This window comes from Ranitomeya variabilis, chromosome 5, assembly GCF_051348905.1.
Source record: "Ranitomeya variabilis isolate aRanVar5 chromosome 5, aRanVar5.hap1, whole genome shotgun sequence".
In the NCBI taxonomy this organism is placed as follows: domain Eukaryota; kingdom Metazoa; phylum Chordata; class Amphibia; order Anura; family Dendrobatidae; genus Ranitomeya; species Ranitomeya variabilis.
The window spans coordinates 335,941,224-335,964,716 of NC_135236.1; the positions used below are offsets into that span (position 1 = coordinate 335,941,224).

Here is a 23,493-nt window from a genome sequence, read left to right on the forward strand (position 1 = left end):
GACGTATTGGGAGCTGCATACGCCTCTCACCACACTGTCTCAGTTGTGACTACTCTTACAAGTTGCCACGTAGCTCTATATGAGTCGAATTGTAATCAGATAACAAGTCTTATTACAGATATCAGTGCAATTGTGCTTCTCTGGCAGGTGAGTTGTGGAGGAAAAACTTGACGTGCTAGAAAAAAACTTGACTACATTTTTGGAATCAGCATGCCAATTTTAGTATAAATCAGCTCAAAAACCTAACTCAACAGAAATTTTTTTTCAAATTGTTCCCCAGTGTAATCTTTCTGGAGGAAATCCCCTGCTGTCCCTTGACATAAACTATTATATAAAAAGTACCTGTTGATCAGTTGTCCATAGCTGCTGTCAGCTTATATCTTGCACTGAGAAGATCAATACATCATTTCTTCATTAACCAAGCCAGTTCAAGCTTTTCTTGTATTACTAGTTTTAGCATTAAATGAAATAAAATGTCTCCTAGAGGGCACTTGCTACATTTGACTAGCTGATTTTAAACTCCATAATGTAAAAGGCGGTTATCTGGTTTCTGAAAACTTTTTTCCCTTGCTTGTTTTACCTTCCTTCCCAGGGTCCAGCGCGGAGTCTCTGTTGCTGCTCCCAGTGTGGTGTTGTCTGCAGTGCTGACAACTTGTAAATAGTAGTGATAAGCGAGCGTGCTAGGATAGTGTTATCTGAGCACGCTCGTGTCCTAATTGAATATTTTCAGCATGCTCGTAAAATATGGTCAAGTCTCCGCAACTGCTTGTCTTGTGGCTTTTTGACAGCCGCAAGGGATTACCTAACAATTATGCAAGCTCTGCATGTGTAGCTGCTGTTGAACAGCCGCGAGACATGCAGAGGCAGCAACTCAATCATATTTTTCGAGCAGTCTGAATATAACTGAGCTCTCCTTAAGTTGCAAAGTGCTCACTGATCAAGACACCAGGAGCAGCAACAGAGACTTGGCGTTGGACCCTGGAAGGGTGAGTAGTTTTTTTCTTTTTTTTTTTTTCCTTTATGTTTTTATTTAAAGCAAACTGCTGTCGGGGAACTAGACCCCCTTTAAATAAACTTAATGGAAACCGCTTTTTGCAGTTGATGTCAGCCCATCGTATAGCCATGTTTTCATGACCGGTGAAGTGCAGTATTACATGTCGGCTATTCAGATTAATGACTTTTGTGTAATATATGGACTGTCTGGATCTGCCAGAATCACTATAGTTTTCGGCTTTGTCCTCCAATGCTTAAACCTATAGGTTTTGTGGTGAAACAATTCTAAATCTGCAGGGTTTTCAGTCTACACAGACTTATGAGTAGACTGTGGACATGGTTGACCACCGCTATTACGCCCAGGTTTCCTTTAAGACAAAGAACTCTGTGTTCCTGTAAAGTGCTTTAAAAAAATCTGTATATTTTATTTCAGTTCTCTCATAAACCTTTCAGGAGAACCCATCAGCAGGTCAAAAGTGGCTTTCCAAGGAGAATATTTAGGGATGCAACAAGAATAAAAGAGCAAAAAGTGTCCACTTTTCACCTGGTGACAGGTCATCTGTTAACCCCCCTTCTTTTGGCTCTTTTTTTAAAGGGAACCTGTCAGTAGGATTGTGCTCAGTAACCTACAGACACTGTCAGGTTGGCGCCGCTATACTAATTAAAATTGCTTGAAAATGGCGCCGGCTGCACCTGCGCTGTAGCGGCTATCGGATTTTTTAATTTTTTTTTTTTTGTAATGAATTTCAGGATAACCTCAAGCAAATTAATTTATATAGACATTACATATGCGATCATGCTGCAGCGCAGACTCCCCCACAGGCCGCCCTGAAGAGCGAGCATATCATAAACTGAAGATAAAGATCAATCAACCACAAGACGGATTTTAGTGCATTGCATAAGAAAGGAAGGAGGACACTCACCGATCTGAAGCTTGACTTTGCTTTATTAAATGTTCATTAAAACAGCATGGCCGGGAGAGTAAACAAGGAGCTCCTATGAGCAGTGTGAAGACGACAGCTGTTTCGCGCTCTCACTGCGCTTCCACGGGTCTGTATGTGGAAGGACGCCGGGAGGGAAGATCATATGCTCCGGCCACGGCATACTCCTCCCATTCCCGGTTCCTCCCACCTGGCCATGAGATACAAAACACTAAAACACGATTAAAACTGTAGAGCACCCATAAATCTTATACATTAACTAGTATAACCAGCACAAATAACGAGAACAACAATTATTCATTTTCTATCTACCCCATTAGCGACTTTCAATCCTGCGAATGAGTCACTTTTTGGAAGTGCATTTGAACAGCAAGGTGGATTGCTGTTGAGAGGAAATAGAGGGAAAAAAAAATCTATAAATCTTCAGCATAGCGAGTGTGAGCGAGCTGAGTGTGACGTGAGCGTAAGTGTGAACGGCGGTAAGTGTGACTTGTGATTCAGTGACTTTGGAATCAGGGAGTTTCCAAGGGAGGAATTGCTGTCTGTTTTTTATTAATACTTTGTATTTATTTTTTATTTAACGTTTCTGTGTGGTGCAATCCCCATTAGGAAATGTGCTCCACTATTGTTAATGACATCCAGTGCACATCTTGCCACATGTATGCAATCCTTGATCAGCCGGTCGAGGGTGCATACTGCTGTGAGCACGTTGAGCATTTGGAAGCCCAGATTCTGAATCTAAATGCAGCTGGCAACACTGAGATCCATTGACAACATGGAAAGGAGTCTTCTGCTCACTGAGCAGACGCTCAATGGGATAGATGAGGGGGGGGATGGTAGGATGGAGCTGCAGGACAGTGAAGTAGCAAGCTGGGTGACATTTAGGAAGCGGGGTAGATGGAAGAGTGCCAGGGAGGCTAGTCCTGATCTGGCACACCCTAACAAGTTTGCTAAGTTGGCAGATGAGGGGGATGCCAGTACAGGGGTAGCACTGCTGCAGCCAGGCATGTCCTCTGAAAGCCGGAGGAGTGACTGCTCCAGTAAGGAGGGAAATAGGAGAGCAGGGCAGGCCAGACAGGTGCTGGTAGTGGGGGACTCAATTATTAGGGGAACAGATAGGGCAATCTGTCACAAAGACGGGGATCGTCGGATGGTGTGCTGCCTACCTGGCGCTCGAGTCCGACACATCGCTGATCGGGTGGACAGATTACTGGGAGGGGCTGGTGAGGACCCAGCGGTCATGGTGCACATTGGCACAAATGACAAAGTTAGAGGTAGGTAGAAGGTCCTTAAAGGTGAATTCAGGGAATTAGGCTGCAAGCTGAAAGCAAGGACCTCCAACGTGGTATTTTCCGAAATACTGCCTGTACAACGTGCCACGCCAGAGAGGCAACGGGAGATTAGGGAGGTTAATAAGTGGCTCAAGAATTGGTGTAGGAAGGGAGGGGTTTGGGTTCCTGCAGAACTGGGCTGACTTCTCAGTGGGCTACAGGCTCTACGCTAGGGACGGGCTGCATCTCAATGGGGAAGGTGCAGCTGTGCTGGGGGAGAAAATGGCGAGAAGGTTGGAGGAGTGTTTAAACTAGGGATTGGGGGGGAGGGTATTCAATTTATAGGAGGGGAAGATAGTGCAGATAGAGACCTGGGCACAAATAAGGAAGTTGGGGGTGGCGGTGGCATGGAAGGTGGGGTTAGAACAGTTAATAATTTAAAAAAGAATAGAGGTACAGAGAGGAACATCAAGTGCATGTATACTAATGCCAGAAGCCTCAACAACAAAATGGACAAATTAGAACTAATGTTGTTGGAGCATAATTATGACATAGTGGGGATATCTGAAACATGGCTGGATGAGAGCCATGACTGGGCTGTTAACTTGCAGGGCTATAGCCTGTTCAGAAATGACCGTACAGATAAACGAGGGGGTGGGGTGTGTCTATATGTAAAACCGTCCTTAAAACCCATCCTGCGTGATAATATAGGTGAATTTAATGAAAATGTAGAGTCCCTGTGGGTGGAGATAAGGGGAGGGGGAAAAAGTAATAAACTGATAGGGGTTTGTTATAAATCTCCAAAAATAATGGAAGCAATGGAGAATATTCTCGTAAAGCAAATAGATGAAGCTGCGACTCAAGGAGAAGTCATTATTATGGGGGACTTCAACTACCCTGAAATGGATTGGGGAACAGAAACCTGCAGTTCCAGCAAAGGTAATCGGTTTTTGACAACTATGAGAGACAATTACCTTTCACAACTGGTTCAAGACCCAACAAGAAGGGGGGCACTGCTAGACCTAATATTGACCAACAGGCCAGACCGCATATCAAATATAAAAGTTGGGGGTCACTTGGGGAATAGTGATCATAAAATAATAAGTTTTCGTGTATCCTTTAATAAGATGTGTAGTAGAGGGGTGACAAGGACACTAAACTTCAGGAGGGCAAATTTCCAACGGATGAGAGAGGATCTTGGTGCAATTAACTGGGACAATATCCTGAGACATAAAAATACACAAAGAAAATGGGAGACGTTTATTAGCATCCTGGATAGGACCTGTGCACAGTATATACCGTATGGGAATAAACATACTAGAAATAGGAGGAAATCAATATGGCTAAATAGAGCTGTAATGGGCGCAATAAGTGACAAAAAGAAAGCATTTAGAGAATTAAAGGAAGTAGGTAGTGAGGAGGCATTAAATAAATACAAAAAATTAAATAAATTCTGTAAAAAGCAAATCGAGGCAGCAAAGATTGAGACAGAGAGACTCATTGCCAGAGAGAGTAAAAGTAATCCCAAAATATTCTTTAACTATATAAATAGTAAGAAATTAAAAAATGATAGTGTTGGCCCTCTTAAAAATAGTCTGGGTGAAATGGTGGATGAGGAAAAAGCCAATATGCTAAATGACTTTTTTTCATCAGTATTTACAAAAGAAAATCCCATGGCAGACAAAATGACTAGTGATAAAAATTCCCAATTAAATGTCACCTGCTTAACCCAGCAGGAAGTACGGCGGTGTCTAAAAATCACTAAAATTGACAAATCTCCGGGCCCGGATGGGATACACCCCCGAGTACTGCAGGAATTAAGTACAGTCATTGATAGACCATTATTTTTAATCTTTAAAGAGTCCATAATAACAGGGTCTGTACCACAGGACTGGCGTATAGCAAATGTGGTGCCAATATTCAAAAGGGGGACAAAAACTGAACTCGGTAATTATAGGCCAGTAAGCTTAACCTCTACTGTGGGTAAAATCCTGGAGGGCTTTCTAAGGCTACGTTCACATTTGCGTTGTGCGCCGCAGCGTCGGCGACGCAACGCACAACGCAAACAAAAACGCATGCAAAACGCTGCGTTTTGCGACGCATGCGTCCTTTTTTTGGTTGACTTTGGACGCAGCAAAAATGCAACTTGTTGCGTCCTCTGCGCCCGGACGCGTGCGCCGCAGTGACGCATGCATCGCAAAACGCAAGTGCAACGCATGTCCATGCGCCCCCATGTTAAATATAGGGGCGCATGACGCATGCGGCGACGACCGCAAATGTGAACGTAGACTAAGGGATGCTATACTGGGGTATCTGAAGAGGAATAACCTCATGACCCAGTATGAGCACGGGTTTAATAGGGACCGTTCATGTCAGACTAATTTGATCAGCTTCTATGAAGAGGTAAGTTCCGGACTGGACCAAGGGAGCCCAGTGGATGTAGTGTGTATATGGACTTTTCAAAAGCTTTTGATACGGTGCCACACAAAAGGTTGTTACATAAAATGAGAATAATGGGGATAGGGGAAAATATGTGTAAGTGGATTGAGAGCTGGCTCAGGGATAGGAAACAAAGGGTGGTTATTAATGGAGCACACTCGGACTGGGTCGCGGTTAGCAGTGGGGTACCACAGGGGTCAGTATTGGGCCCTCTTCTTTTTAACATATTTATTAATGACCTTGTAGGGGGCATTCAGAGTAGAATTTCAATATTTGCAGATGACACTAAACTCTGCAGGGTAATCAATACAGGGGAGGACAATTTTATATTACAGGATGATTTATGTAAAGTAGAAGCTTGGGCTGATAAATGGGAAATGAGCTTTAATGGGGATAAATGTAAGGTCATGCACTTGGGTAGAAGTAATAAGATGTATAACTATGTGCTTAATTCTAAAACTCTGGGCAAAACCGTCAATGAAAAAGACCTGGGTGTATGGGTGGATGACAAACTCCTATTCAGTGGCCAGTGTCAGGCAGCTGCTACAAAGGCAAATAAAATAATGGGATGCATTAAAAGAGGCATAGATGTGCATGAGGAGAACATAATTTTACCTCTATACAAGTCACTAGTTCGACCACACTTAGAATACTGTGCACAGTTCTGGTCTCCGGTGTATAAGAAAGACATAGCTGAACTGGAGCGGGTGCAGAGAAGAGCGACCAAGGTTATTAGAGGACTGGGGGGTCTGCAATACCAAGATAGATTATTACACTTGGGGCTATTTAGTTTGGAAAAACGAAGGCTAAGGGGTGATCTTATGTTAATGTATAAATATATGAGGGGACAGTACAAAGACCTTTCTGATGATCTTTTTAATCATAGACTGATGACAGGGACAAGGGGGCATCCTCTACGTCTGGAGGAAAGAAGGTTTAAGCATAATAACAGACGCGGATTCTTTACTGTAAGAGCAGTGAGACTATGGAACTCTCTGCCGTATGATGTTGTAATGAGTGATTCCTTACTTAAATTTAAGAGGGGACTGGATGCCTTTCTTGAAAAGTATAATGTTACAGGGTATATACACTAGATTCCTTGACAGGGCGTTGATCCAGGGAACTAGTCTGATTGCCGTATGTGGAGTCGGGAAGGAATATTTTCCCCAATGTGGAGCTTACTCTTTGCCACATGGGTTTTTTTTTGCCTTCCTCTGGATCAACATGTTAGGGCATGTTAGGCTATGGGTTGAACTAGATAGACTTAAAGTCTTCCTTCAACCTTAATAACTATGTAATTAGTATTGGTAGTAAAAAATATGCTCCTTCGTTACCAATGTCTGACGATGCCGCTACTAAACCCCTTTTGGTAATTACAGGAAAACCGACATGTGCAACTTATTGTTGAACCCCGTCGGTCCCATTGCGTTAGTGCGCATTATCCACTTTGACTCGCGTCTGAGGAGGAGCTTATTCCAATCTCCGCCGCGCGCTGGTAAACGGACCCTTTCAATGCCTGCAAAGGAGAGAACTCCCGGATTTCCCCCATGTACCTCTTACGTGCGTAATCAATCTTGGCACTCCTTTGCCCGTTCTGATTGACCTGTAATGCTCCCGGAAACGCACATACATGGAACGTATGGTTTTCCCCACGTAATAAAATCTACATGGACAGAAAAGGACATATACAACATGGTCTGTTTTACAGGTAATGAAATCCATCACCGGTTGCTCAATTGCCCCTATATGTAGGACCCGACTGGTGGCATGGAATTCACAGAAGGAACAATGTCCACATCTGTGATTGCCCTTGGGGGCCCCCCTCTTATCCAACCAATCTTTGTTCTCACAAGACGGATTTTATCAACCTAGGTATCATTTTAATCAGTGTAACGGCGCCAAACTGACACTGTGAAGGTTACTGTGCACTATCCTGCTGACAGGTTCCCTTTAGGCAGGATGAAGCTGTTGTAATTTCAGCTACTGTCACTTTTTGCATTTTACTTGTGTAAGACTTTTTTCTATTTGACATTTCATAGAATGTGAAGGGAGAATTAAATTTACCCATTTCTCTAATAAATTATAACAAAAAAAATCATTGACATGGTTAAATCAACAATGAATCCAAATGGGCAAGGAATCATCAAAACAAAATGTTTCCTTACCTCTCACCACAACGCTGAACTATACTTCTTGCTGCATATTATTTATCTTTCATATACGAAGATGTATTATGCAGTTATGCTAATAGCAGATGATAGGGCTGCTTCTAAAGCGTTAATCTTCATGAGGAGCTGCTTGTAAAAGGTTAATCTGAGTTTTATGTTATTGTCTCCTTTAACTTCATGAAGTTTCCTGGAGGAAAGTGTCCTTCCCTTGTATTAATGTTTCCAAAGTCAACAAAAAAGGGTAAAAAATAGTGTTATCCTCAATATTAAAACACATTTGACCTTCTAAAAGAGGGGGGCATCAATAGGAACTTTTTAAAGTCTAATTCACTCAGGGATAGGTTTATTGTAGAAATTTCTGTGACTGAAATTCAGGTACATTTACTTTAATGGCATTCAGTTGGATAGATTAGTGCCACAGTTCTGCAACAAATATGCCATGTGTTAATTTATTCTAAATGGACCAAAAAGACAAGAAAAAGCAAGTGAAGACATTCCTTTAGTAAGAAGATGCATTAAAAAAAATCTATAACACTGGTCAACAGCATTTTTGGTGCCAAAGATATTTCATCGAATTTAGGGTATTTTTGGGGTGCTGATTCTGAATATGTCATCAGTTTTGCCAGATTGGCTCAAGTTTTTGAGATTTTTGGTATCTTATTTATAGCACTTGTTGGTAAATGCGACGCATCATCTCATTAATTTCTTTGGATTAGTACTTGAACTGAGCAGTTCTCAATATAGTTTTGTGTTAATTAGTGTTCTAAAAGTTTGTTCATAGCTTGATTTTTGCACTAACTTTATGTTGTTGTCTGTTTTCCAGTGAAAAGCATGAACTCATCAAGAAGAAGTTGTCTTAACGATCCAGACTCATTCTGTTACATTTGTGGTGAATACACACTGCCAAAACATAGAAGAAACATAACAGACTTCGTAAAAAAAGTGTATTTTGCCTATTTTGGGGTTATGCTTGGGGACCAAGACAAGTTTTGGGCACCACACATAGTGTGCAAAGCATGTATCGAATTATTACGAAAATGGAGCAAAGGACAAAGAAAAAGCTTCAAATTTGGTGTTCCAATGGTGTGGAGAGAGCCAAAAAATCATCATGATGACTGTTATTTATGGTAAACACAGGTACAGGCACATCTTCACAATGAGGGACAGGCCTTCTTGCAGATTCCATGTTACTCCCATTTTCGTTTCTTATGCTTATTGAATCCTTGCACTTGCACTGCACAGAAATAACAGTCATCATGATGATTTTTTGGCTCTCTCCACACCATTGGAACACCAAATTTGAAGCTTTTTCTTTGTCCTTTGCTCCATTTTCGTAATAATTCGATACATGCTTTGCACACTATGTGTGGTGCCCAAAACTTGTCTTGGTCCCCAAGCATAACCCCAAAATAGGCAAAATACACTTTTTTTACGAAGTCTGTTATGTTTCTTCTATGTTTTGGCAGTGTGTATTCACCACAAATGTAACAGAATGAGTCTGGATCGTTAAGACAACTTCTTCTTGATGAGTTCATGCTTTTCACTGGAAAACAGACAACAACATAAAGTTAGTGCAAAAATCAAGCTATGAACAAACTTTTAGAACACTAATTAACACAAAACTATATTGAGAACTGCTCAGTTCAAGTACTAATCCAAAGAAATTAATGAGATGATGCGTCGCATTTACCAACAAGTGAAATAAATAAGATACCAAAAATCTCAAAAACTTGAGCCAATCTGGCAAAACTGATAGCATATTTAGAATCAGCACCCCAAAAATACCCCAAATTCATTAAAATATTTTGGACACCAGAAAAAAAATTTTTTTTTGTTGACCTGTGTAATTTGTATGAAAATTCAATGTGCCTTCTATAAGGTACATGTATAAAAACATACAGCAAATGGATTTGAGATATTGTACTACTCTGAGGAATTACAGTATTCAGTTGCTCATGTAGGAAGTATTACATTAGGCACTCAAAAATAAATTGCCAGTTTCACTTGGATCTTACTTTACTGTAAGTTTAACTACATTCAGTACTGGATGAAACATTCTGCAACAAACTGGCTTGATGAGGAGGCTGCCTTTGTCTTCAAGTTAGCATGAAATTGGCCATTTAGCAATTTTCGATTTGATGACTAACTTGATGTATAGCTATTGTAGTCTTAGTTTCCCTTGAGTACATAGTGCAGTAGAGCTTCTATAAAGCAGTCATTTCCATCTTTCAGGAGCCAGATTTTATTGATGATATAGAAGAAAAATCACCTGTTAGCAATGAAGTAGAAATGGAGTCTGAGGAGCAGATTGCAGAGAGGAAAAGGAAGATGGTAAGTCGGGAAGGTAGTGGCTAGTTAATGTCACTTGGCCTAAGTGATAGTTGCTCTTCCCATGCTGACTGTTGCTTCCTCTTGGCCTTCAGAACAAAACCATTTTAATGATTGCTTCCTTGTGTGCATCATTATCTGATTAATGGCTTGCTTGGTGCATTCATTTCACTCTGCTCTTTTATTTGGTAAAATATGATAATTTGTTCCATATCTGTATTGTTTTTATGGCTACATTCTGCTTCTATATACAGTGCGCAGAGATGGTGCCGGTTGGTGATATTTAAAGGGAACCTATCACCCCGTTTTTTAAAGATTAGATAAAAATAGTGTGAAATAGGGGCAGAGCTGGGCTTTACATTAGTGCCTGTTTGGTGCCTTTACACCCCCGTTAGGCTGCCGAAATACCTTTGTGAAGTGGCCGTTTTGTCCTGTCACTCAAGTTGGTCAGGTCGGATGGGCGTGGTCACAGCGCTGTTTCTCCCCCAGATCAGGCTCATGCTCATCATTACGTTGGTGGCGTAGTGGTGTGCGCATGTCCAAGGTCCCGAATCCTGCACAGGGGTGTGAAAATAGCAGCGATGTCCGTTATTTCATTGGTGGTCGGTGGGCGCGGCCATCTTGCTTTGGCCGCGCGTGCGCAGAAGCGGCGCTCTGCTGGCCGCGGCTTCAGGAAAATGGCCGCGGGCATCCGCGCGTGCGCAGATGGCTATCGCGGCGGCCATTTTCGTGAAGCAGAGTTCGCATCTCGGCTTCACGAAAATGGCCGCCGCGATAGCCATCTGCGCACGCGCGGATGCCCGCGGCCATTTTCCTGAAGCCGCGGCCAGCAGAGCGCCGCTTCTGCGCACGCGCGGCCAAAGCAAGATGGCCGCGCCCACCGACCACCAATGAAATAACGGACATCGCTGCTATTTTCACACCCCTGTGCAGGATTCGGGACCTTGGACATGCGCACACCACTACGCCACCAACGTAATGATGAGCCTGATCTGGGGGAGAAACAGCGCTGTGACCACGCCCATCCGACCTGACCAACTTGAGTGACAGGACAAAACGGCCACTTCACAAAGGTATTTCGGCAGCCTAACGGGGGTGTAAAGGCACCAAAAAGGCACTAATGTAAAGCCCAGCTCTGCCCCCTTTTCACACTATTTTTATCTAATCTTTAAAAAACGGGGTGATAGGTTCCCTTTAAGAAAGCTTAAAAGTGCATCTCATGTATTTTTTTTATTTTTTTTAAGCTTTTTAGTTGTCAAATCTTTCAAGATAAAGCATTTTTTGACAGGCTGATATGACTAATAATTTTGCTTTTATTTTTATTATACTTTTTGTGTACTTCATGCGTAGTCATATATGCTTTGCTAATATGATTCTTGATAACCGTGCTTTGCCTAAAATAACAGATGGTGTCAAATTACTGTAGCCAGATCATCCATACCAGTGCCTTTGTCTTTTGAGGGATCGGCAATGTGAAGTTTGATATTAATTGATGGAAAACAATAGGAGCAAAGTTTTAGACACTACTGCTTCCTGACTTCTGAGAAAACTGATTATGATCATATTTTTCTGTTTTAATTTCTGAAATTCAATTAATTGAGGGTTTTCTGTGGTTGAATATGAACAATTGCTGAACATATTTTAATTTTTTTTTTTTTTTTTTTTTTTTTTTTTTTACTTCATGAAGCCTTTACTCAACTGTGCTTTGCTAAAAGGCAATCTGTGAGAAGGATTAACACCCACACCTCCAAACAAACCATACATATGCGCATGCATACCTTTACTTAGCCAGTTCATACCTTCGTTACTCGAAATCAGCATGGATGTTCAAATGAGGTTGAAGTGCTTTCGGCTTGTGGAAGATCTTCTTAAAGGGAATCTGTCACCTCGTTTTGCTGCTGTAAACTGCGGCCACTGCCATTAGGGGCTTATCTACAGCGATGTAACCTGAAAGATAAGAAAAACAAGTTAGATTATACTCCCCAGGGGGCGGTCCGGTGCAGTCCGGTCCGATGGGCGTCGCAGGTCCGGGTCCGGCGCCTCCCATCTTTATGCAATGTCGTCATCCTCCTTGCTTCTGTTGCGTTCCTGCGCAGGTGTACTGATTTGCCGTGTTGAGGGCAGCGTAAAGTACTGCCTCTGACCTTTCCCGGCGCCTGCGCACTGCAGTACTTTGCGCTGCCCTCAACAGGGCAGAGAATTACGCCTGCGCAGGAGCTGCGACAGAAGCAAGGAAGAAGACGTCATCGCATGAAGATGGGAGTCTCCGGACCCGCGACACCCAACGGACCCGGACCGCCCCTGGGCGAGTATAATCTAACCTGTTTTTCTTATCTTTCAGGTTACATCAGGGGCTTATCTACAGCACTACAGAATGCTGTAGATAAGCCCCTAATGGCGGTGGCCGCAGTTTATAGCTGCAAAATGAGGTGACAGATTCCCTTTCACTCCAGCTCTATTCCCCACCCAGCGCCGCCTCCTTTTGCATGACTGAACTCTTCATTGCTTGAAGTCACGCTGCAAAGAAGCTGTCAGTTATACTGGAAAAGGCAACTCTGGGTGGGGAATAAAGCCACAGACAGGCTCAGGAAGAGCTTTCACACATCCGGATATCGATATAAACACTGATTTCTCAGTAGCAGAGGAACGAACTGACCATGTAAATATAATTGCTGGACTTACCTTTGAAAAGAGCTACATGCCCATATAAATAGCTGCAGGGAATCCTGCTGACAGATTGTCATATCAATTTTAGTTTTTGCTGTAAATTATCAGCTGGTCGGGTATTTCTTTTGCAAATGTATGTGAATCCAGCCTTATAACGGTGAAGAGTATATAGTTTCTTATGAAAACACCTGATGGATACATATCATAGCTGTAGTATAACATTTGAATGTACTTCTCTGATATCAATCCTTTTTTTATCTATATATATATATATATATAGACTAGAGAAGAAAGGAAAATGGAAGCTATTCTTCAAGCATTTGCTAGACTGGAGAAGCGTGAGAAAAGAAGAGAACAGGCTTTAGAGCGAATTGGCACATCTAAAACTGATGTCAAACCTGAAACAAAAGATGTACAAGTTCTTAATGACCCTGAACTCCCTCAGGTAAATTTTTCTATGCAGAGATCTTATTTGCAGTGTTTTCAAGGAAATAATATACCTGTAGACTTTTATGTATGAAACTGAATGCTCAAATCTATTAATCACAATAATACAACTTTTATGGATCTGTTCATGTAAACCCGCCTATTTTTTCCTCTTTTCTGCATTTTTGTCAGTTTCTTTGGAAATTGTGCACATTACCAAGTTTTAGCACAATTTTTTTTCATTTTCTTGAACCCTCTTTTAAAATTAAAAAGTCAGCATATAAGTTTGTATGCGTGCAGCGTATAGGGGCATGTTCACACAGGCCATTAAACAGACAAAGCCTAAGAAATAAAATGAGCAAAAACCGTGCTGTGAGTAAAAAAAAAAAAAAAAAAAAGTACATATAAATTGCATAGGGTGCTTCGTAAAAAGAGTAAAACTATCCCACCACACAAAGTGCACCCAAAACGGGATGGTCTCTAATTTTAAAACCTTCGCATTTGTCAACAATGACCTCAGTGTGAATAAGGGCAGAGCAGCACCGAGATCCGACTGTGGACACTGCGCAATGGGAAAATATATAAATGCAATGCTCAGCTCAAATAACTGGAAGCCATACCCTTGTTTGTATTAAATTTAAGAAAAAGCAGAGAAAAATGAGCGAGAATATAAGCGGAATGCACACAATATACAGGAGCATGTTCACACTTACGGTAACTAAACAGACAAAGCCTAAGATGGAAATAAAATGAGCAAAAAAAAAGTCAATTTCTCATTTAATTTCTCTCTCCTCTGATGTGATCGCACATCAGAGGAGAGAGAAATTTGGTCCCCTGTACCTCTGATGTCCCTGCCTCCCCCCCCCCATGAGGTCCCCGGGCCGCCGGCATCCTCTTTCGGGAAGTGCGCCCACCGAGATATGCCCGGCAACCATAGGAAAATTTTACTATTGGTTCATTTTGATCAAAATAAAAAATAGTAAATAAATCCCACCTTTGTCACCCCCTTAGTTAGGGAAAAAAAATAAACTAATAACCACTAATGGTTCCAGCCAATTTTGCGCTCAAAAAGTCAGTGCTCCCACCCTTCTGAGCCCTGCCATGCAGCCAAACGGTGGCTTTTCCCCACATACAGGGTATTGTCGTACTCAGGAGAAATTGCATAACAAATTTTTTGGTCCATTTTCTCCTGATACTCTTGTGGGTGTAGTTTTTAGAATGATGTCGCTTTTGGGTATTTTCTCAAACTCACTTCAAATGTCTGGTGGTCCCTAAAAAAAAAAAAAAAAATGGTTTTGTAAATTTTGTTGGAAAAATGAGAAATCACTGGTCAACTTTTAACCCCCATGACGTCCCAACAAGTACACATGTGAGAAATGTTATTTATTAACTATTTTGTGTGACACCACTCTCTGATTTAAGTGTACAAAAATTAAGTTTTAAAATTTTCAAACCTTTGCCAAATTTTCTTTTTTTCATAAAAAAATGGAAGTTATATAGAAGAAATGTTACCACTGACATGGAGGACAATATGTCACGAAAAATCATTCTCGGGATCCGTTGAAGCATTCCAGAGTTATAACCTCATAAAGTCACAGGGGTCAGAATTGTAAAAACTGGCTTGGTCATTAAGCTGCAAATTGGCTCTGTCACTAAGGGATTAAATATCATACATACCGTAATTATACATAGAGATTATATTCTATTTTGCACTACACCTGTGACTGATTCCTAGTACAATTCTAATACTAGCCACCCCACTCCATGAATTGGTAGGTTTGTGAGTTGTTTCATCAGTATTTTTTTACGTGTTGCAAAATGCTACAGCATGTTATTGGGGAGTGCAAGATAAACATCTGTAAAACGCTCCTCTTACATCTACTAGCTGTGACTACCAGCACTTGGTACATAATACTGAGAAACGTCTTATTTAATTAACCCCTTTCTGACATTGGACGTACTATCCCGTCGAGGTGGGGTGGGCCCGTATGACCACCGACGGGATAGTACGTCCAGCGCGATCGGCTGCGTTCACGGGGGGGAGCGCGGCTGATCGCGGCCAGGTGTCAGCTGCCTATCGCGGCTGAGATCCGGCACTATGTGCCAGGAGCGGTCACGGACCGCCCCCGGCACATTAACCCCCGGCACACCGCGATCAAACATGATCGCGGTGTGGCGGCGGTACAGGGAAGCATCGCGCAGGGAGGGGGCTCCCTGCGGGCTTCCCTGAGACCCCGGAGCAACGTGATGTGATCGCCTTGCTCCGAGGGTCTCTTACCTCTCCTCCCTGCAGCAGGCCCGGATCCAAGATGGCCGCGGGCCGATATTTACCCTGGTTACCATTGTAAAAGTTAAAAAAAAAAAAAAAACACTACATACTCACCTTCTGATGTCTGTCACGTCCCCCGGCGTCCACAGGGTTACGCGCTGCTGCCGAGAACTTCCTGCACTGACTGTCAGCGCCGGCCATAAAGCAGAGCACAGCGGTGACGTCACCGCTGTGCTCTGCTTTATTGCCGGCGCTGATACATTCAGTGCAGGAAGCTCTCGGCAGCAGCGCGTAACCCTGTGGACGCCAGGGGACGTGACAGACATCAGAAGGTGAGTATGTAGTGTTTTTTTTTTTTAACTTTTACAATGGTAACCAGGGTAAATATCGGGTTACTAAGCGCGGCCCTGCACTTAGTAACCCGATGTTCACCCTGGTTACCCGGGTGCTGCAGGGGGACTTCGTCATCGTTGAAGACAGTTTCAACGATGCCGAAGTCGTTCCCCTGATCGTTGGTCGCTGGAGAGAGCTGTCTGTGTGACAGCTCCCCAGCGACCACACAACGACTTACCAACGATCACGGCCTGGTCGTATCGCTGGTCGTGATCGTTGGTAAGTCTTTTAGTGTAACGGTACCCTTAGGGGGTCTACTTTCAAAAATGGTGTCACTTGTGGGGGGTTTCAATGTTTAGGCACATCAGGGGCTCTCCAAACGCAACATGGCGTCCCATCTCAATTCCAGTCAATTTTGCATTGAAAAGTCAAATGGCGCTCCTTCGCTTCCGAGCTCTACCATGCGCCCAAACAGTGGTTTACCCCCACATATGAGGTATTGGCGTACAACAACTTTTGGGGTCCATTTTCTCCTGTTACCCTTGGTAAAATAAAACAAATTGGAGCTGAAGTAAATTTTTTGTGGAAAAAAGTTAAATGTTCATTTTTTATTTTTTTTTTAAACATTCCAAAAATTCCTGTGAAACACCTGAAGGGTTAATAAACTTCTTGAATGTGGTTTTGAGCACCTTGAGGGGTGCAGTTTTTAGAATGGTGTCACACTTGGTTATTTTCTATCATATAGACCCCTCAAAATGACTTCAAATGAGATGTGGTCCTTAAAAAAAAAAAAAAAAAAAAATGGTGTTGTAAAAATGAGAAATTGCTGGTCAACTTATAATTCCCTAAAAAAAAAATAAAAAAAAAAAATAAATAAATTTGGTTCCAAAATTGTGCTGATGTAAAGCAGACATGTGGGAGATGTTACTGATTAAGTATTTTGTGTGACATATCTCTGTGATTTTATTGCATAAAAATTCAAAGTTGGAAAATTGCGAAATTTTCACCAAATTTCCGTTTTTTTCACAAATAAACGCAGGTAATATGAAAGAAATTTTATCACTATCATGAAGTACAATATGTCACGAGAAAACAATGTCAGAATCACCAGGATCCGTTGAAGCGTTCCAGAGTTATAACCTCATAAAGGGACAGTGGTCAGAATTGTAAAAATTGGCCCGGTCATTAACGTGCAAACCACCCTTGGGGGTAAAGGGGTTTTCTCAAGTTATTCCCTATCCACTTTCAGATCATTGGGGGAGTGATTGCCATGGCCCAAACCAAACCCGAAAATCGGGGCTCTGAAGAACCCTGGCTGAATAGAAAGGCAGTCGATCTTGCGCACTACTGCTCCATTCATTCTTAATTGGAGTACTGGAGATTGCTGTGCGGCAGCGCTCAGCTGATATTTATACTTCTACTAGATTGTGGCCCGATTCTAACGCATCGGGTATTCTAGAATATGCATGTCCCCGTAGTATATGGACAATGATGATTCCAGAATTCGCGGCAGACTGTGCCCGTCGCTGATTGGTCGAGGCAACCTTTATGACATCATCATCGCCATGGCAACCATTATGACATCTACGTCGATACTGTGCCCGTCGCTGATTGGTCGAGGCCTGGCTTCAGGAAAACCCGTGCCAATCCGACCTATGACGCCTATGTGGCGTCATGGAAAGATCGCATCCCTGCAGATCGGGTGAAAGGGTTAACTCCTATTTTACCCGATCTGCAGGGAGAGGGGGAGTGGTACTTCAGCCCAGGGGGGGTGGCTTCACCCCCCCGTGGCTACGATCGCTCTGATTGGCTGTTGAAAGTGAAACTGCCAATCAGAGCGATTTGTAATATTTCACCTAAAAAACTGGTGAAATATTACAATCCAGCCATGGCCGATGCTGCAATATCATCGGCCATGGCTGGAAACACTAATGTGACCCCCCCACACCCCACCGATCGCCCCCCCAGTGCTCCGTTATAGAGTCCGGTCCCCTCCGTCCGCCTGCCGGCTCCCCCGTCCTGCTGTCCGCTCCCCCGTCCTCCTGCCCGCTCCCCCCCTGCTCCTATGTCACCCCCCCGTGCTCCGACGCCCCCCTCGTGCCCCGATCTCCCCCCCCTTATACTTACCGAGGCTCCCGGTCCCCGTCCGCCTCCATCATGGGCGCCGCCATCTTCCAAAATGGCGGGCGCATGCTCAGTGCGCCCGCCGGCCGGCAGATTCATTAGAGGTACATTTTGATCGCTGTGGTAGGTTCTATCACAGCGATCAAAATAAAAAAATAATAAATAAAACCCCCCCCTTTATCACCCCCATAGGTAGTGACAATAATAAAATAAAGAAAATATTTTTTTTTCTTTTTCCACTAGGGTTAGGGTTAGAACTAGGGGTAGGGTTAGGGGTAGGGTTAGGGTTACGGGTAGGGTTATGGCATGTGCACACAGAGCGGATCGGCCGCGGATCCGCAGCGGATCGGCAGCGGATCCGCAGCGGATTGGCCGCGGATCCGCAGCGGATTGGCCGCGGATCCGCAGCGGATTGGCCGCGGATCCGCAGCGGATTGGCCGCGGATCCGCAGCGGATTGGCCGCGGATTGGCAGCGGATCCGCAGCGGATTGGCCGCTGCGAATTCGAAGCAGTTTTCCATCAGGTTTACAGTACCATGTACACCTATGGAAAACCAAATCCGCTGTGCCCATGGTGCGGAAAATTCCGTGCAGAAACGCTGCGTTGTATTTTCCGCAGCATGTCAATTCTTTGTGCGGATTCCGCAGCGTTTTACACCTGTTCCTCAATAGGAATCCGCAGGTGAAATCTGCACAAAAAAAACACTGGAAATCTGCTGTAAATCCGCAGGTAAAACGCAGTGCCTTTTACCTGCAGATTTTTCAAAAATCGTGCGGAACAATCTCACACGAATCCGCAACGTGGGCACATAGCCTTAGGGTTAGGATTAGAGATAGGGTTGGAATTAGGGCTAGGGTTTGAAATAGGGTTAAGATTAGGCTTGTGGTTAGGGTTACGGATAGGGTTAGGGGTGTGTTGGGGTTACAGTTGTGGTTAGGGTTGGGATTAGGGTTACGGTTGGGATTAGGGTTAGGATTAGGGTTGGAATTAGGGTTACGGGTGTGTTGCGGTTAGGGTTGTGGTTAGGGGTGTGTTGGGGTTAAGGTTGTGATTAGGGTTATGGCTACAGTTGGGATTAGGATTAGGGGTGTGTTGGGGTTAGTGTTGAAGTTAGAATTGAGGGGTTTCCACTGTTTAGGCACATCAGGGGTCTCCAAACGCAACATGGCGCCACCATTGATTCCAGCCAATCTTGCGTTCAAAAAGTCAAATGGTGCTCCCGCCCTTCCAAGCCCCGACGTGCGCCCAAACAGTGGTTTACCCCCACATTTGGGGTACCAGCGTACTCAGGACAAACTGGGCAACAACTGTTGGGGTCTAATTTCTCCTGTTACCCTTGCAAAAATAAAAAATTACTTGCTAAAACATAATTTTTGAGGAAAGAACAATTATTTTTTATTTTCACGGCTCTGCGTTGTTGGGGTGTTTCTACTGGTTAGGCACATCAGGGGCTCTGCAAATGCAATGTGACGCCCGCAGACCATTCCATCAAAGTCTGCATTTCAAATGTCACTACTTCCCTTCTGAGCCCTGACGTGTGCCCAAACAGTGGTTTACCCCCACATATGGGGTATCAGCGTACTCACAACAAACTGGGCAACAAATATTGGGGTCCAAATTCTCCTGTTACCCTTGTGAAAATAAAAAATTGCTTGCTAAAACATCTTTTTTGAGGAAAGAAAAATGATTTTTTATTTTCACGGCTCTGCGTTGTAAACTTCTGTGAAGCACTTGGGGGTTGAAAGTGCTCACCACACATCTAGATAAGTTCCTTCGGGGGTCTAGTTTCCAAAATGGGGTCACTTGTGGGGTGTTTCTACTGGTTAGGCACATCAGGGGCTCTGCAAATGCAATGTGACGCCCGCAGACCATTCCATCAAAGTCTGCATTTCAAATGTCACTACTTCCCTTCTGAGCCCTGACGTGTGCCCAAACAGTGGTTTACCCCCACATATGGGGTATCAGCGTACTCACAACAAACTGGGCAACAAATATTGGGGTCCAAATTCTCCTGTTACCCTTGTGAAAATAAAAAATTGCTTGCTAAAACATCTTTTTTGAGGAAAGAAAAATGATTTTTTATTTTCACGGCTCTGCGTTGTAAACTTCTGTGAAGCACTTGGGGGTTGAACGTGCTCACCACACATCTAGATAAGTTCCCTTGGGGGTCTAGTTTCCAAAATGGAGTCAATTGTGGGGAGTTCCTACTGTTTAGGCACATCAGGGGCTCTGCAAACGCAACCTGACGCCCGCAGAGCATTCCATCAAAGTCTGCATTTCAAAACGTCACTACTTCCCTTCCGAACCCCGACGTGTGCCAAAACCGTGGTTTACCCCCACATATGGGGTATCAGCGTACTCAGGAGAAACTGGACAACAACTTTTGGGGTCCAATTTCTCCTGTTACCCTTGGGAAAATAAAAAATTGTGGGCTAAAAATCATTTTTGAGAAAAGAAAAATTATTTTTTATTTTCATGGCTCTGCGTTATAAACTTCTGTGAAGCACTTGGGGGTTCAAAGTGCTCACCACACATCTAGATTAGTTCCTTGGGAGGTCTAGTTTCCAAAATGGGGTCACTTGTGCGGGAGCTCCAATGTTTAGGCACACAGGGGCTCTCCAAACGCGACATGGTGTCCGCTAATGATTGGAGCTAATTTTCCATTCAAAAAGCCAAATGGCGTGCCTTCCCTTCCGAGCCCTGCCGTGCGCCCAAACAGTGGTTTACCCCCACATATGGGGTATCATCGTACTCAAGACAAACTGGACAACAACATTTGGGGTCCAATTTCTCCTATTACCCTTGGGAAAATAAAAAATTCTGGGCTAAAAATCATTTTTGAGGAAAGAAAAATTATTTTTTTATTTTCACGGCTCTGCGTTATAAACTTCTGTGAAGCACCTGGGGGTTATAAGTGCTCACTATGAATCTAGATAAGTTTCTTGGGGGGTCTAGTTTCCAAAATGGGGTCACTTGTAGGGGAGCTCCAATGTTTAGGCACACAGGGGCTCTCCAAACGCGACATGGTGTCCGCTAACGATTGGAGCTAATTTTCCATTCAAAAAGTCAAATGGCACGCCTCCCCTTCCGAGCCTTGCCGTGCACCCAAACAGTGGTTTACCCCCACATATGAGGTATCAAGTACTCAGCAGAAATTGCCCAACAAATTTTAGGATCCATTTTATCCTGTTGCCCATGTGAAAATGAAAAAATTGAGGCTAAAATAATTTTTTTGTGAAAAAAAAGTACTTTTTCATTTTTACGGATCAATTTGTGAAGCACCTGGGGGTTTAAAGTGCTCACTATGCTTCTAGATAAGTTCCTTGGGGGGTCTAGTTTCCAAAATGTGGTCACTTGTGGGGGAGCTCCAATGTTTAGGCACATGGGGGCTCTCCAAACGCGACATGGTGTCCGCTAAAGATTGGAGCCAATTTTTCATTCAAAAAGTCAAATGGCGCTCCTTCCCTTCCGAGTTCTGCCGTGCGCCCAAACAGTGGTTTACCCCCACATATGAGGTATCAGCGTACTCAGGACAAATTGGACAACAACGTCCCTGGTCCAGTTTCTCCTTTTACCCTTGGGAAAATAAAAAAATTGTTGCTAAAAGATCATTTTTGTGACTAAAAAGTTAAATGTTCATTTTTTACTTCCATGTTGCTTCTGCTGCTGTGAAACACCTGAAGGGTTAATAAACTTCTTGAATGTGGTTTTGAGCACCTTGAGGGGTGCAGTTTTTAGAATGGTGTCACTTTTGGGTATTTTCAGCCATATAGAACCCTCAAAATGACTTCAAATGTGAGGTGGTCCCTAAAAAAAATGGTTTTGTAAATTTTGTTGTAAAAATGAGAAATCACTGGTCAAATTTTAACCCTTATAACTTCCTAGCAAAAAAAAAAATTGTTTCCAAAATTGTGCTGATGTAAAGTAGACATGTGGGAAACGTTATTTATTAACTATTTTGTGTCACATAACTCTCTGGTTTAACAGAATAAAAATTCAAAATGTGAAAATTGCGAAATTTTCAAATTTTTTGCCAAATTTCCGTTTTTTTCACAAATAAACTCAAAAATTATCGACTAAATTTACCACTAACATGAAGCCCAATATGTCACGAAAAAACAATCTCAGAATCGCTAGGATCCGTTGAAGCGTTCCTGAGTTATTACCTCATAAAGGGACACTGGTCAGAATTGCAAAAAACGGCAAGGTCATTAAGGCCAAAATAGGCTGGGTCATGAAGGGGTTAAAAAAAAAAAAAAAAGTTAGAAGACCAACCAAGATTACAGTATATACCCATAGTTCCTTCTAATGCTGTAAAATGTTTAATGTTTTAATTAATGCCTTGCCTTAAAATAAAATTTCTTATGCAGACCTATTTTAACTTTTTCATCTACTAGGAACCTGTAAAAGAGGAGCCTGTCAGCAAGCCAACCCCTGCCAAAATTAATCGCACTAAGCAAAGAAAAAGCTTTACTAGAAGCAGAACTCATATTGGTCAACAGCGCCGCCGGCACAGAACTATCAGCACCTGCTCGGATGTTCAGCCATCCTCCCCAGATGTAGAGGTCACCCCTCCGCAAGTAGAATCGGAGCCTAGCATACTTGTAGAAGAGCCTGTCAATGAGAGCAATGCTACAGCGGTAGTGTTGGCTGCCGTTGAGACAGAGGAGGTTCCAGATACTGAATTACCTGTGCCAGCCAAATGTTCTGCAAAATACCCAAAAACTAAGAAGGTATGATTACTTCGTGAGAAATCGGTCAATAGATTGCTGGTCCTTTCCTCATCACTTTCTTATAATTAGTGCATTAGTCTGCAAACAGAAGTAAATAATAATAAAAAAAATAATAGCCCCCCCCCCTACGTGCCCCTTCCCCCTTTTTTGTATGAATATACTTTTATTTCTTACATTCAAGAGTGACTCTTGTGATGTATTGATCCAACATCACACATTTTATGCAAGTGAATTTCTCGTGGTTTTTAATGGTTCGTTATGTTAAAATGCCAATTTTATTTGTTCTACAGATATTTGTCGCTACGTTTATGCAGCCTAAATTAGTGCCAGCATTAGTAGAGACAGAGACCCTCATTTCAGTTCTGGCTCCCTTACTGGGCTTCTTGCTTGTAGTTCTTGAGGCAAGTTTCACACATCCATGTTTCACTGTTTGAGTGCACAGACCGGCCACATGTAGTCTTGGCCCTGACATGACTGCCTCATTTATTCTTATATAGCTAAGTTTGAGTCAGGAGTAGTGATGAGCGAATATACTCGTTACTTGAAATTTCCCGAGCATGCTCAGGTGACCTCCGAGTATTTTTAAATGCTCGGAGATTTAGTTTTCCTCACCTCATCTGAATGATTTACATCTGTTAGCCAGCTTGATTACATGTGGGGATTCCCTAGCAACCAGTCAACCTCCACATGTACTTATGCTGGCTATCAGATGTAAATCATTCAGCTGAGGCGATGAAAACTAAATCTCCGAGCACTAAAAATACACGGAGGACACCCGAGCGTGCTCGGGAAATTTCAAG

General features: G+C 43.0%; 1 protein-coding gene across 5 annotated transcripts in view; it reads left to right on the forward strand.

Annotated features, from left to right (window-relative positions):
* Positions 1-23,493, forward strand: part of KMT2E (lysine methyltransferase 2E (inactive)) — a 178,087-nt gene that overhangs the window by 108,944 nt on the left and 45,650 nt on the right. For 4 of the 5 annotated variants that reach the window (XM_077264738.1, XM_077264740.1, XM_077264739.1 and 1 more), the window contains 3 exons: positions 10,045-10,143; positions 13,088-13,252; positions 22,358-22,693. In XM_077264738.1, the coding sequence (XP_077120853.1) occupies positions 10,045-10,143; positions 13,088-13,252; positions 22,358-22,693 (600 nt within the window). The remainder of the gene's footprint in view (positions 1-10,044; positions 10,144-13,087; positions 13,253-22,357; positions 22,694-23,493) is intronic. The other variant, XM_077264741.1, reaches the window with a different exon arrangement.